The sequence below is a fragment of the Cynocephalus volans genome, chromosome 10 (assembly GCF_027409185.1).
Source record: "Cynocephalus volans isolate mCynVol1 chromosome 10, mCynVol1.pri, whole genome shotgun sequence".
NCBI classification, from domain to species: domain Eukaryota; kingdom Metazoa; phylum Chordata; class Mammalia; order Dermoptera; family Cynocephalidae; genus Cynocephalus; species Cynocephalus volans.
Window position 1 is genome coordinate 46,822,103 of NC_084469.1, and position 14,019 is coordinate 46,836,121.

The following is a 14,019-nucleotide window of genomic DNA, read 5'->3' on the forward strand; positions in this document are numbered from 1 at the left end:
AATGACTTTCTACTATTTATAGGAAGGAGAGCTGCACAAGGGTGCCGGGGCTGACCCATGGGACCCAGTTCCTTGTCCATCCTTGACTTTCCATGGTGCTTTGTAGCTACAGGTAACTGATGAATGGAGGTCACCTGTGGGTTTCCTAGGAAAAGTTTTGCTTTCCTGATGAAAAGGATCGATGTTGCTGGCACAGCGTCTGTAGATTTTTTCTATATTGAACATGAAAGTGATTCCTGATGCAGCGGTGGCCACCTCGTGACCACAAGGTGGCAAACATGGAGACAGACATGATCATGGTAAGGACAAAGAGTGGGAAGAGAGAAAGACCTCCACCTCCACCTGCCTTGGTGAGCCACTGCAGCTGTCCATCAACTGCCCTCCCCCAGAGGCCTTGTTATGAGAAAGGAGAAAGCCTCCTCTGTGTAGGCCAGGCCAGTGCTAGTTGAATTTTCTGTTACTTGCAGCTGAACACATCCCAAATGGATCCAAGTGCATTTCAGTGACAAGAAGGCAACCAACCAGGAATGGGGACATAGGCAGGAAGAGTTATTTAGAAAGAAAGGAATTTCTATGATCCTTACCCATGCTTTCACCATGGTGAACCCATCCAAGGAATGATGAATCAAGGAAACCATGAGAGAAGTGGGATTTACTATATATATATACCCAATAAACCTGATGCATTCCATTTTGAGAGAAAATATACAGGCTCATAACTTTAAATGAAAAGGTTAGTTAAAACCAGGAGACTTTGGAGAGCCAAACGTTTTATTTGTTTATTTTTGCTTCTGGTGAGTTTTATTACCTTTTAAAGGGAAATGCTGTTAAGTTGAATTCCTCTGAGAATGACCACCTGTTCTGTACTTTCTAGGACCACCCTGGAAAATATGAGGTGTATTGTCCCTTAATCTTGCCAAGCATGCGGCATTGGTCTGTCCGTGGAGTCATGTTAGAGTAGGGAATATGGCTACTGTTCTTAAAGGCTTGATTATTTATGAATCCCCAATTGCCAGGTGATCCCTTATCCTTAATGGCACTTATTGATGCAGATGAGTACATTCAAAACTTTAGAGAGGCCACTGAGAAGATCTCTGACCCAGTAGAGATAACTGGAGCCGACTAATCCTTCTTTTTTTTTTTTTTTTTGTCTTTTTTCGTGACCGGCACTCAGCCAGTGAGTGCACCCGCCAGTCCCATATAGGATCCGAACCCGCGGCGGGAGCCTTGCCGCGCTCCCAGCACCGTACTCTCCCGAGTGCGCCACGGGCTCGGCCCCGACTAATCCTTTTAACAAAGGTGCTGGTGGACGTTGTGGCAGCTGAATGCTCCTTTACAGCCAAGGGAGAACAGTCAGTGGATTCACTCATTTAATTCATGAACTTTTCTTCTATTTACACTTTAAATAAACGTGCCAGTTATTTGCTTAGTTAACTCTGTCGTTGTTATAAGACATTAGTGGCTAGTACTAATGAAACTGTGTTTGGATTTCAAAAATGCAGTATACCTAGTTAATTCCGCACTTAGTAATATGAAATTTGTAGTGACTGACCTGAACTAGGCTGGAGTGTGTGTCTTTGCCCTCTCCATGAAGCAGGAGTTTGCTAAATCACTTTATATTCATAAACAAGGTAGATAGAATTTCTCACAAGAAAAGCTAAACAAGAGGTGAATCCAGATGCCCATAAGAGGCCGGGCAGCAAACGTAAATCAGTGGATGGGGTAGAGCATACTGGAAGGGACAGTTGGTCTTCTCTGTCTGTTTTTGATGAAGATGTAGATATAAAAATTTTTGCATTTTTCCCTTAATCCTGCTATGAGAAAAAAAAGCACACAGATGATTATAAATGACAAGTGGACTCAGTCCCTGGTGAGGAGGTAGGAGATTGTGGTGGGGACCATGGCAAACCTGAGGATCCAAGCCTCCTCCAAAAGGGCCAGCTGCTATTTAGTCACCATTGCTACATAATAATGTGTGGCCAGATCTTTCAAATTTCCAAAATAATTTGAGGGTTTGGATTTCTAGGTAAAATCTTCCTACTTACAAATGTTGGCAATTTTCTTTTGAAGTTAATGCTATGAGGCCACCACAGCATGGATCAATAGCTCTCTGAGTATGGTCCTTACACCAGCAAGATCGACATCATCTGGGAACTTTATAGAAATGCAGATTTCTGCGAAGGCCCCACTCAGGCTTACCGAATGAGATTCTCTGGAGGTGAGACACAATGTTCTATTTTAACAAGCCCTTCATGAAGGCTTGTCAGATTTAGCAAACACTGCATGGAACATACACTAAAAGATTATTCGCTCTTTATCTGAAATTCAAGTTTAACTGAGTGTGCTGTTTTTAATCTAGCAACCCTACCTCCAGATGATTCTGATAGACGCCAGTGTGGATCGAGTGAAACATGTGTGTGAGCCAGGCTTGGTGTGTTTGAACCAGCCCTGAGACCTACTAACTATGGGATCTTAGGCAAGTGATGTAACTTCTCTGTGGTTAGTTTACTTATGTGTAAAATGGGTACAATAATAATTTCTTCCTCATGGGGTTGTTGTTAGAGTTGAAGGAGTTGGTGAACGTAAAGTACTTAGAACTTTGCCTGGCAGAAGTAAGCAATACCAAGTGTTTAGTAGTGTCATTTTATCTTTCTTCTCTTTCTCTTCTGTCATCGTCTTTCTCACCAGTGTCACTACCAACCGTCAGGGAGCACGTGTACTCACCTTCCTTCAATTCTCTTTGCCTGAACCTAACTTTGATTTAGTATAGAACTGATTCTAGGCCTTACTCCCCAAGTCAGCTCTGGTGCTTGCTCCTACCCAAAGTAACCTCCTGCTCTGAAATTTAGTTGACAGTGTGGCCATCTGGCAGGGGAAACCTGTGCTTTCTTCCACACCAACATTCTGGTTCCAGAACACTGTCTGCAGTGCCTGTGTGCTTCACGCGAGCCTCCACGGTCCAGCTTAGCAGCATGGCTTTGACTATGTCTTGGGTTTTCAGGTTCCCAGTGTGCCTGACTGGGGACTTGCGTGCTGTTCTCAGTTGAGGAAACAACTGATGTCTCCCTCACCCATTAAATTTCTGAGTACTCTTTGGGAAATCCCCACAACTTCTTTTTCTAGACAAGGAACGTGGGAAGACTTGATTTGTGTATCCAAAGAGTGTATTCAAAGGAAACCAGAACCAAACCGTTCTTGCTGAGGGTGGTTGCACGCCGCCCAAATGTGTTCCTTCATGAAGCAGCTTTCCAAGCTTCCACATGGCCACAAACAACAAACCCTTGTACATGCAGTGAAAACCAACTGGATGAGCTATTATGGTTCTCAGTTGCACCATTTTATTGCTGTCCTGGGAATGAAGCAAAATGCATTATTTTATTAAATAAAGGTTTTCCGTGCATCACAGTGGAGGCTAATTTTATCAGCTCTTTTTATGGGAGCAAACCGTCGTGCTTGTTGGGAGGACGGCGCTGGGGGCGGGGGAGTTGCGGGAGAGCAGAGGACCACATTTGTTGTCCACATGCTCCAGGGAGGCTGCCAGCATGTTTTGATCGGTAATTACTTACCAGAAGAGTTCTCCAGATCTGCAGAAAATGCACAGCTTTCAGTTCATAAGTAATTTAGAGATGATTCAAAAGGTGTGTTCAACTACAATAAATATTTGTTCATACAAATATTTGTGGGTATCGGTGTGTCCCTGGTATCCAAGAGGTATAGTCACCAGAATGTTCAGTAACTCCCAAAAAAAGTTATTTCATTGTCCTCATGTATCAGAATCCAGAACACGTACTTTTAAGATTCAGAGAGAGAAAGAAGTCCAAATCTAGTTGGAAAATTCAGTCAAATACTGTTTTTGCCTGTGGTTCGTTAGCTTTTAAACCTGAGACAACCACTTGCAGCTTTATTGAGCTTTTTGCATGAGCCCAATGCGCTCTCCGCACCTGTCTGCCCTCTGCTCATCAATAGCTAAGCACTCTGTGCGTCTGCAGAGCTGCCGCTGAGCCCAAGGTTTTCTCTGGGTTTTCTAGTCAAGGTGATCTCTTTGTTTTGTCGTTGCTGCACTGTTGTTTTTCTGGTTAGCAGCAGGCCGACACTAAACCAAATTGTGAGACTGCCAGCAATGTTCTGGTGTCCCCAGCCCCCCTGTCCCCTCCCCACTGTCACCTGCACTCCATGTTAGAGCCTTTCCCTGTCTCCATGAGCACCGTACACCTCTGCTCCTAAGATAAAACAGAAACTATGAACTTGCCGCTTCTATGCCTCGGCAGGGTGTTTCTAAAATCAATGTGTACTTTCCTCGTGGAGTCGTCTGTGTCCCTGTGTTATCACGTCCACTCCCAGATCTCACTGCCTACTTCCTTCATCGCGTCAGCCACTTCTCTGGCTGGGTTTCTCCTTCCTTCCTTCTGCTCTCTGCTTCTGCTGTATCTGTCTCTGTCCTCGTGTTATCTATGTCCACTCTCCTCCTCTCGCTGTCTGCCGCCTCCTCTTGTCTTCTTCTTCCCCCATCTCCTCCTCTTCTTCCTCATCGCCTGTCTTCTTCCCTCATTTCCTCATCTGCTTCCCCATCTCCTTATCTGCATCTCCCATCTTCTTGTCTACAGCCCTCATTTTGTTATCTTCTTGGCTCCTGTAGCACTCTTTGAGTTTGTAACCTGCTTTAAAACCTCTCTACTTGAAAAGAATACAGGCTTTAGCAAAAATAAGTGAGAGGCAGAGGACAGGGAGAGACAGGCTGGCATGTCGCCCTTCCCAGGGTTCTGGCGTGATACATTGGGGACTGACCTAAGCACCCATGCACCTGATTGTCTAAAGCATCTCCTTGTGACCCACTAGGGATTCCCACCATAGGACAGGGTTATGAAGAGAGAGGCGTTGAGTTTGGGAATTTAGGCAGTTTGGGGGCATCAACAGTGGAGTAGTGATGCCCCCGTGGCCCCTTTTCCACCTTCCCTACCCTTCTCACCAGAAGGTGGCTGAAGCTTTGCTGATCAATAGGCCTGGCACCCTTGGGCCAGTTCTGGCTGTGATGTAGATTTAGGGAACAGAGGTTCCAGAACAGGGCCAGTGGCTTCCCTTTGGTGGACTGTTAAGACAGAGCTCATGGGAGGGCCATGATCGTTGCACCAGTAGGCTTGAGCTGGCATAGAGCGTTGGGAGCCCTCTAAACCCAGTGATCTCAGGCAGAGTGGGTCACCATGAGACTTCAAAGTCGAGACTGCATAAGGTCGAACACCAGCTCCTTTACTTGCCAGCTGTGTGACCTTGAGCCAGTCACTTTGCCTCTCTGTCCCTCACTTTCATCATCTGTAAAATGCGATAATAATAAAATGTATCTCCTAAGGTGGTGGGGTAGAGTAAATGAGATGACATATGTAAAACACAGTGCCTAGCACATAGCAAACACTCAATCAGTACGAGTCTCTAGAAGGAGACTGTTTGGGGTACAACTAAGGAATGTGGCCCAGGGGCTCCCCTCAGTCACTCTCTGCCATAGACACGTTGGCAGTTTGAGCCGAAATTCATTTAGGTGAATGAGTAGATGTTTTACCATTTGTTCTTCAGACTTTTTTAAAAGAAAACTTATATTAACTAACATTATCCTTTTCTCTGTAGACTAGATCCCTTTAAACATCGATTAGATGTAGAAAGTTTTCTTCAAGTTTTTAGAACTGGTTTTCACCTTAAGCTACTGAAAATCTCTTATCTTCAGAAAAATACTCCCTCATCTCCTAAGCCTCCAGTTCAGAGATTATAAGGTGTGACTATGGTGGATGCCAGCTGAGGAAGGTGGAAGACGACTGTTCCCTTCTGAGCAGTCCCAGAGCTGGAGGGGAGGAGGGTCCTGCCGGGTTGTCTGGGCCACCCCTTGGCCCACAAGACCACAGATGCACCATTACACTGCATTCGGAAAAGAGGGTCAGGGATTCCATTTAGCAGGTGAAGGGGCAGGAGCTGAGCACTTGATTTGTAAATGCATCTCTTGAAGTGCTGGCACGTGTCACCTCACACCTCACCAAGAAAAGAGAGGATCTGTTAGGAACCTAAGGGAGGGGAATGAGGCTGCGAACTCCCTTTCAGATCGCCCCAGCTACATCCATCTGTGTTTCAGTTGTCCGAGTTAAATGAACAGTTAAGTCACACAAGCACGTTGCTTTCACATGATTCTAAGACCCTTAAAACGATCCAGTTGGGCCTTGGAGGGACAGCAGCCTGGGATCCCTCTTCACTGGGTCTTCCTCTCTCTCCTGGGACATTGGGCTCCACATACTGCTGAAATTATGAAAAATGCTGAACCCGCGAGAAGTTCAACCTTGATAAATATTAGTTCATATGACACCTCCCATGGATCTGTAGGAAAAGTGAATTTGCTTTGAGGGGAATTGGGATCTGCTCCAGTATAATGGGAGTCGTGGCCTGGGGGCCCTTCTTATCCTTAACCCAAAGTAATTTCCTGTCTTCTGGGTACACCCCCCTCCCCTGCAGCCTGCTGTGACCTGCTGTGGCAGCAGCATCTAGCTGGAGCCGCTAAGTGCTGGATCGCTTCCTGAGCAGCAAGATGGGCCATGCTGGTCAGGTCTCCCTGGAAAAAGCAGAAATAAATCAAGCACCAGCTCCTACTTAAGATCTGATGAAATTCTCCATTTCCGTTCCAAATTGAATTCCTCCCGAAGGATCGGAGCAGCTCCTGGGAGTAATGAAGGCGTTCCTTCCTCCTCTGCTACAAGCATGTTTTAAATTAACGGGCACAGCACTCTCATCAGGGTGGGTAGCTAGAGTTAAGGAACAGTCTCCAGAAACTGTTTTCAGACCAGACATGATGTTTTTATCTCGAGGGGCAAGGCGGCAGACATGCTATATGCTTGGCCTTGGTGGAGGAGGCAGCCCCGCAGGTGGTCTCCAGGGAGCGAATGACGGCGCTGGCCTGCAGGGGATCTGTACCATTTCTATGTGCAGAATGCAAACAAGAGGCCTGTGTTTCTCAGACTGAACGTCTCACTCTTCTGCCCATCTCTCACCTGGGAAAAATGATAAACTCTGTGACATTTAAAAAAACAAAACAAAGACATTTTTAGGATAAAGATGTCATGAGGTGATTATTTTCCATCCTCTGTAATGATGACAAATCGGCAGTCTGGCATTTGCACAGGCAGTTGACACAGACCCTTTCGGGGGGGAAAAAAGAAACCCCATTTTCCAGTGGTCCTCGTCAGAGTGAAGACCGACCATCGCTGGCTGGTCCGGAGCGTGAATGAGATTCTGAGAACGAAGGATGTGTGAGGAGCCCGGGGGTGAGCCTTACAAATCAAGGTTAAGGTAGGAGTAGAAAATTCCAAAAGCTCATTCTGTTTTGAAGGTGGACATGAGATAGACTATCTGTTGGTAAAGGAATATTTACTATTACTTGAAGTGAGCTTAAGAACATTATTATACTTTTCTTGACTCACTGTTGTAGAAAAGCAGTTTTTAAAAAAGTTTAAAAAGTCTACTTAAGATGAGAATTTTTTTTAAAATTAAGAAATGAAATTTATTTTTTACAGTTTTGGAGGCTGGGAAGTTCACAGTCCAGGGGGCACATCTGGTGAGGGCCTTGTTCTGGCTGGGAACTCAACAGGAGAAATCATTACATTTTGAGTCTAAGGGAGGGAAAGAAAATTCTTGAGAGAATATTCTATTTTCCTTTTATGTCAGAATTTTAACAGCCCTTGAGAAAGGTTATCAAAACCTCACTCTGTGTTTTCAATTTAGTTTTAAGACAGCAGCCATTTCCTTGATAGGGAAATAGCCCCAGAGCATCCAGTAGGTAAATCCCAGCTTTTGAGGGCAAAACAGGCTGCTGGAGGGTTTAGAGTCAAGTCACCAACCAGCAAATTGCTTTTCAGGGAGGAGGTCATGTTTTCCACTGATAATAGTGTTATTTATATCAAGTCAAACGCCCTTCCTTCCCACCAAGGAGGATGTTTAAGCTTCAGTCTCTCCCTCACAGTACAGTAGGAAATACATTTATCCCTGGCTCAGAAGAAAGGATTGAGGATGGGGAAGTGGGAATTTAGGTTGAATTCCAGCAAAACTAGGGTCTGTCCAGAGCCCAACCAAGATGCACTGAGGCTGGGGTGGTGTCTACAGGGTACTGGAGGGTGGGGAGGAGTCTGCTGGAGACAACAACAGCTGCCCAAGGGCAAAACATTAAAGGGCAGGAAAATGAAATGCCACCCCCCACACGGCTGCTTTTTGTGCATTCCTTCAGGCCCTTGCAGACTTTTATATTTGCATAAATGGGCCTTGGCTAGGCTTCCGCCCTGGGACAAAAACAGCAGGTCACCCACACAGTGGAGACTTTTTCTTCATAAACAGTCTTTCTGCCATTTCACAGTTATCAGCTTGTAGACACTTCCTGGCTGCAGTGGACAGTCAGCCACCCAGTTTCTCTAACAATGTACACTCGTCTGGCCCTCTCCGGCTGGTGGACCCTTCCCATGCGGGCTGGTCTTTGAGCCTGTTTATGAGGCCTGGAGTTACTTCTGTTTTGTTTTAGCCAAAGGGTAAACTGCTGCCAGCAGTATGTCTGGAATGTTATTTACTCGGTACATTTCTGTGGCTTTTCTTTGTAGCACTTCACATGCCAGAGCCAGGGGTCATTTACTTGAAAATGCCAGGTTGCATGGTTTGTCTTCTCAACAGGGTGACTTTCCCAGCACGGGGAGGTTTAGCTCCTGCGCCTCTCAGTCCCTTGCTCCCTCCCTATATGTTTTCTGAGTTGGAGCTTTGTGCTACTGTTGGTGCCTGTGGCATCGCACCCCTTTTTCCTAAATGCCCCAACTCCACTTTTATTTTCTGGGGTTTCTGGTGGATTCTTCAGGGAGCCCTGTAGATGCTTCTCATTTGCGAGCCTGCCCTGTCGTTATTTCATGTGAAAGTGTCTGTGTTGGCAGACGTGACTCCGCCGCTGCAGTCTAGCTCTCTGAGCTGAATGGGTGATGTTGTGCAAGGGAAACATAGGTGGTTTTGCTAATGGTGGCCGTGGGGGCGGAAGAGAAATCCGCGAGCAGTCTTGGCTTGTGCAGAGCCAAGAGGACGGCAAACAAATGGCTTTTGAAAGAAGGAACTGGTGTGTACAGTTTCTTATTGGAAGGTTTCACAACTGTGTTTGTTCAATTGATGGAGGAGAGGTTTTTCAAGAGCGGATTCTTCTCTAGGAAGACTGTAAATGAGTCCTGGATGAATGATAAACGGCAAGTGTGGAAGCATAGGAGGTATTCAATTTGCTGTCTTTCCTCAGCCCCCCTTTGTCCCACTGTATCTATGCAACTTTAATCACAGTAAAACAGGGTTTTAAAACAGGGTATGGAAAAGGAGATTAGGTAAATCTCCCTGTCTGGTGCAGCCCTGGGGCCGTTTGCACACCTGGGTGTGTTAACTCCCTAAGTTCTCTCGCTCAGCATAATTTTGTTATGTTGTGTAAATCTATAAGCACCTACAGTTCCCACTGAAAATCTTTGCCTTGCAGAGCCTCTGCCTTTATCTAGCTCTTTTGAAAACCTCACCCATCCACAGCACTTGTTTGTGTTAACTGTGTAACCAGCCCCAGTGTGAACTGGAAAATTTTGGGTTGCATTCTTCTTGGCTTTTCCTGTCCTTCTGCATGACTTCTCAATTTGTTTGTAAGCTGTTTGGATTTTCGGCTGAAGGGTCTTTGATCACTTTCCTGACAGCATGGGCTTCGCATTCTCACACCTGCTCTTCTTTTACAGTCCAGATTTCAGAGTAAATGCTTCCATTGCCTTGTAATTTTTTCAGTGTAAAATGTCGGTGCAGGTTACTTATTACAGGTAACAGCCGTTTGAGGATGGGGACAACTGCTTGGCAGAGACAGCAACCTGAACCGCTGCCAGAAACATAAACTGCCACTTTGTTTGTCTGAAAGCATCTCAGCTGCAAGCCTGTCGGTCGGGATCTAGCATGCACATGATAATAACAGGCTCGTAGGCTGAGAAAGTCGCCCCGTGGGGTAGCCACGAAGACAGGCTCTAACAAGACTCCCTCCCCCCCTATTATCCACAGCCCACACATCATCTTCCTCTCTCAGAGCGCCTTGACAGGAATGAGCCATCTCTGTGGGACCCGTCTCTGCCATGAAATTGCTCACGCCTGGTTTGGCCTAGCCATCGGGGCCCGCGACTGGACAGAGGAGTGGCTGAGTGAAGGCTTTGCCACTCACTTGGAAGATGTGATCTGGGCTGAAGCGCAGAAGGTGGGTTTAAAGTGATCCTAAACATTTCACTGTCCAGAGTCAAGTTCTATTTCTAGTCATTTGTTCATTCAACAGGTATATTCTAGGCGTGATTTTTGCAGTGGAGATAGCTTTATACATAAGAGGGGGAAGCCCCTGCTGTTGCAGAATCCATAGTCTAGAGACGGGAGAGAGAAGACAGACAGACAGATGAATGTATAAGATGTCAGGTGGTGAAGAGTACTGTGAAGGAAAATGGGCCCTGCAGGGAGCGGTGAGGAGCGAGCTATCTTAGAAGGTGGTCAGAGAAGGCCTTTCTGATAAGGAGACCTTGGAGCAGAGGAGTGGAGAAAAGGCCATGTTGTGGTGTACTCGAGCAGTCCTTTGTGGTCACAGTTGTGTGACACTGACTGTGTGTGTGTGTTTCAAATAATGAGGTTAAAGTATAAGGCAGGAGTAATAATCTCAGATGTCTGCTGACAAATAATGAATGAAGAGTGAAGCAGTGGGCGTTGTCGATTAGGGCAGGGTAAGGACTGTGGCAAACTGGCCACTGCTACTCAGCTCTGACCAACTGTTGTCATGTTGAAGGGAGGACTCAGTACAGCCTGGACTTGTAGTTTTTTTAAAGGAATCCGTAAAATCCTGGATTTTTCTGTGAAGTTTCCTAATTTAAAAAATATTATGCAAACCAAACATACTCAGAGGCCAGACCTGGTCACCACATTCCCAGTTTGCAACCTCTGCTATAAAGAATTGGCCACCAGTTCTGATGAGGATGTGGGAGTTAAGCTGCTTCCTGCTTACTTTCCAATTCCTCGGATTTAGGTCACTTCTTTTCCCTTCTGTCCCCACCCCTTAGACACTGCACTGTTTGGCATTGCCAAAATTCCCAAGTTTGTGCATACCTGTATGATTTTGTTCAAGGTCCTTCTGTTGGCTGAAATCCTATTTATTTTTCACTAACCGGCTCAAGGCCACCTTCTCCGGATAGCCCACCCTGAACACCCCACTCACGACTTGGCACTGCTCTCCTGTGAACTTCGAATTCCCGCTGTATCTGGCTCTTGCCTCTTTCCTCGCTGTTTCTTCCTCCTTCTGCCATGTGCTTTTCTTATCCTCACAATGGGACTGTGACCTCTTTCAGAGTGGAGCTGTGTCTTACTCATCCTCCCATCCTCTTCACCCCTTGGCTGTGGACCTAGCAGTATGCACACCTGTGTCCCCCAGAGTCCTGTGAAGAGAGGCCATATGGTAGATACAGGAAAAGAGACTGGGTTTTGAGTAGCACCAGGCTTTGAATCCAGCTCTGCTGTTCACCAGCTTTGTGAGGATAGGTAGGTTATGTAGTCTCCCTGAGCCTCAGTTTCCCCATTTGTAGAATGAATATAAGAACGCTTAATCTTCTAGGGCAAATAGGATAATGTATGTATATTAGCACAGTGCCTGACACAGAAAGGTCGTGTAAGAAATACCAGTTCTCTTCCTGTTTGTATTTTCCAACACCTTGCACATAGTAGGTGTTCAGCTATCACACTCCCTTCCCTGGGTTGCTTTCATCCTGAGACAGTCAGATTTGTGCTCTTCTTGGCCATTGCAAAGGCATTTCAGGCATCCGGTAGTGATATCTCTGCCCTGTATTTCCTGCTCCCCAAAAAGCGCTCCTCCTCTACTCTTCCTGCTGCCTAAACCTCTGGACAGGCACCTGAGTCTCCTGGCGGGGGGCCTGCCTTTGACTCCCCGAAGGCATCCATATCCACCGACAGAAGCCAGCGGGCCGCATCTCTCACTACACACCTTCTGCATCCGTTCTGTGCTGGGTCTGTGGCAATCAAAGGCTGGGTAAGACGCAGCCTACCACAGTCTAATTGTGACAACAGGAAGACCACACAGTGAAATGGAGAAGAAAATAAGTTAAAAAAGAGAGGTAAATGCCAAGTATTGTGGGAGTTCAGAGGTGGCAGAGGCCAGGTCTGAGCGGATCCAGAAAGTCCTCGTGGAGGAGGTGGCTTCTGTTGCAGGCCTTGAAGGGAAGGCAGGAGCTGAGGTCTCTCTGTCCGTCCTCCAACCTCCACCTCACCATCCTTCAGGGCAGGTGCAGTGACTCCTCAGAATGTGAACATGTGAATATTCTTGAGGCAAAGTGGCCATTCTAGATTCCAGCATGAAGTTTGGAAACATTTCCAGACTGTGCCTGACACTCTGACCCCTTCTCATAAGGGCGACACTGAGCTGGTGCCCATGTCAAACCTTCCCAGCAGCAGAGGAGCCTCTGAGGGGCAAGGACACTCCTGGTCTGCACTGGGCTCCACCAGTGAAGAGGGGTGAGTCTGCATTGGTGGCAGTGCTCATTTGGGTCGTGTTGCTGCCCGGGCATTGGGAAGCACAGCAAAGGCAGCGGAAGGGGGTGAAATCATGGAAAAAGGAGACGGAAACCACACTCCACAGGGGTAGATGAATTGAGTTAGCTGTAAGATTGAATCATATAACTTGTCATCAACCTGGAAAAAGTCTAAACTCCTTCACAGATGTATTAGTCTACTCAGACTGCCATAATAAAATACTACAACTGGGTGGTGTAAACAACAGACATTTATTTCTTACAATTCTGGAGGCAAGATCCAAGATCAAGGTGCCGACAGGTTGGTCTCTGGTGAGGCCTCTCTTCATGGTGTGGCCCCTTTTTGCTGTGTTCTTACATGACCTTGCCTCTGTGTGCGCAGAGAGAGCTCTAGTGTCCCTTCCTCTTATAAGTACACTGTAGGACTAGGGGCCCACTCTTATGACCTCATTTAACTGTAATTACTTCCTTAAAAGCCCTGCCTGCAAATACAGTCACATTGGGGTTAGGTCTTCAATATATGTATATTGGGGTGACAAAATTCAGATTGTAACAACAGGCACAGCCTCTGCCAGTTTCTCAGCAGCTCTCTGTTCCCTTCCCTAGTCAGTGTCTCCTCCGACCTGCCCACATCCCTCGTCATTCTCTGAGCACAGCAGACTCTCTCCAGGCCCCACATGCCTTGCATGCCTTCCCTCCTCTTGGTGACTCCTGCTTTCCCTGTGGTCTGATGCAGGCACCACCACCTCCTCAGGAAAGCCCTCTGACCTTCCTTGGTTGTGAGGGGGCATCTGGGTTCTTCCTTAACTTCAACTGTCACTCGCTCTGTCCATAATGTCCCCAGAGCCTAGCAGAGACTCATTGACTATCTGTTGAATGAATTATTAAGGAGCTTTGATTTCCAGAAATGCCTGCCGATACTAGAAATCTTCTCTCCCCAGTGGTTGTCCTGCTGCCCTCCCTTACAGAGATTATAGCTGTGCAGCTGTAATCTGCACACACTGAGCTTGCAGCCTATTCTGACTCAGTAGGGCAGAGTGTAGTGGCCTTCCCCCTCCCTTTTCTGGTTATATGCAAATAGAATCATCTGGACTGCATTAGCAAGCTCCACTGTAAACAGTTCTTAACAAGACTGAGTGTTGGGAAAAACAGGAGGTAAATGGAGGGACCTTCCCACACACGCAGAAAGACAGAGCAGGAGAGGAGGGCTGGATGGAATCAAAGTGGAAATGGCTCCTAGAGAAGGCTGTGCTCTCAAGGCCAGCATGTGTGTGGGGAGTGGGGTGGGTTCTGGGACCAGGGACCCCCCCCCCCCAACAGGAAGGCCCAGCTCCACCCACCAGCATGAGAGTGTGCAGTTGGTTCTTCATTTGAGGAACTAAGAGGTTTCTTTGGCCCTTTGATTTGCTAATGGGGAGCAAGGTGAAAACAGGGGCCAGTCTGTGTC

The 14,019-nt window shown here is 46.8% G+C and overlaps 1 protein-coding gene across 3 annotated transcripts in view; it reads left to right on the forward strand.

The window, feature by feature from the left end:
• Nucleotides 1-14,019, forward strand: part of AOPEP (aminopeptidase O (putative)) — a 293,840-nt gene that overhangs the window by 139,533 nt on the left and 140,288 nt on the right. The window contains exon 5 of one of the 3 annotated variants that reach the window (XM_063110679.1): nt 10,063-10,252. The exons of the other annotated variants lie outside the window; for them this stretch is intronic. Coding sequence (XP_062966749.1) covers nt 10,063-10,252 — 190 coding nt within the window. The remainder of the gene's footprint in view (nt 1-10,062; nt 10,253-14,019) is intronic. 3 annotated transcript variants of the gene reach the window in all.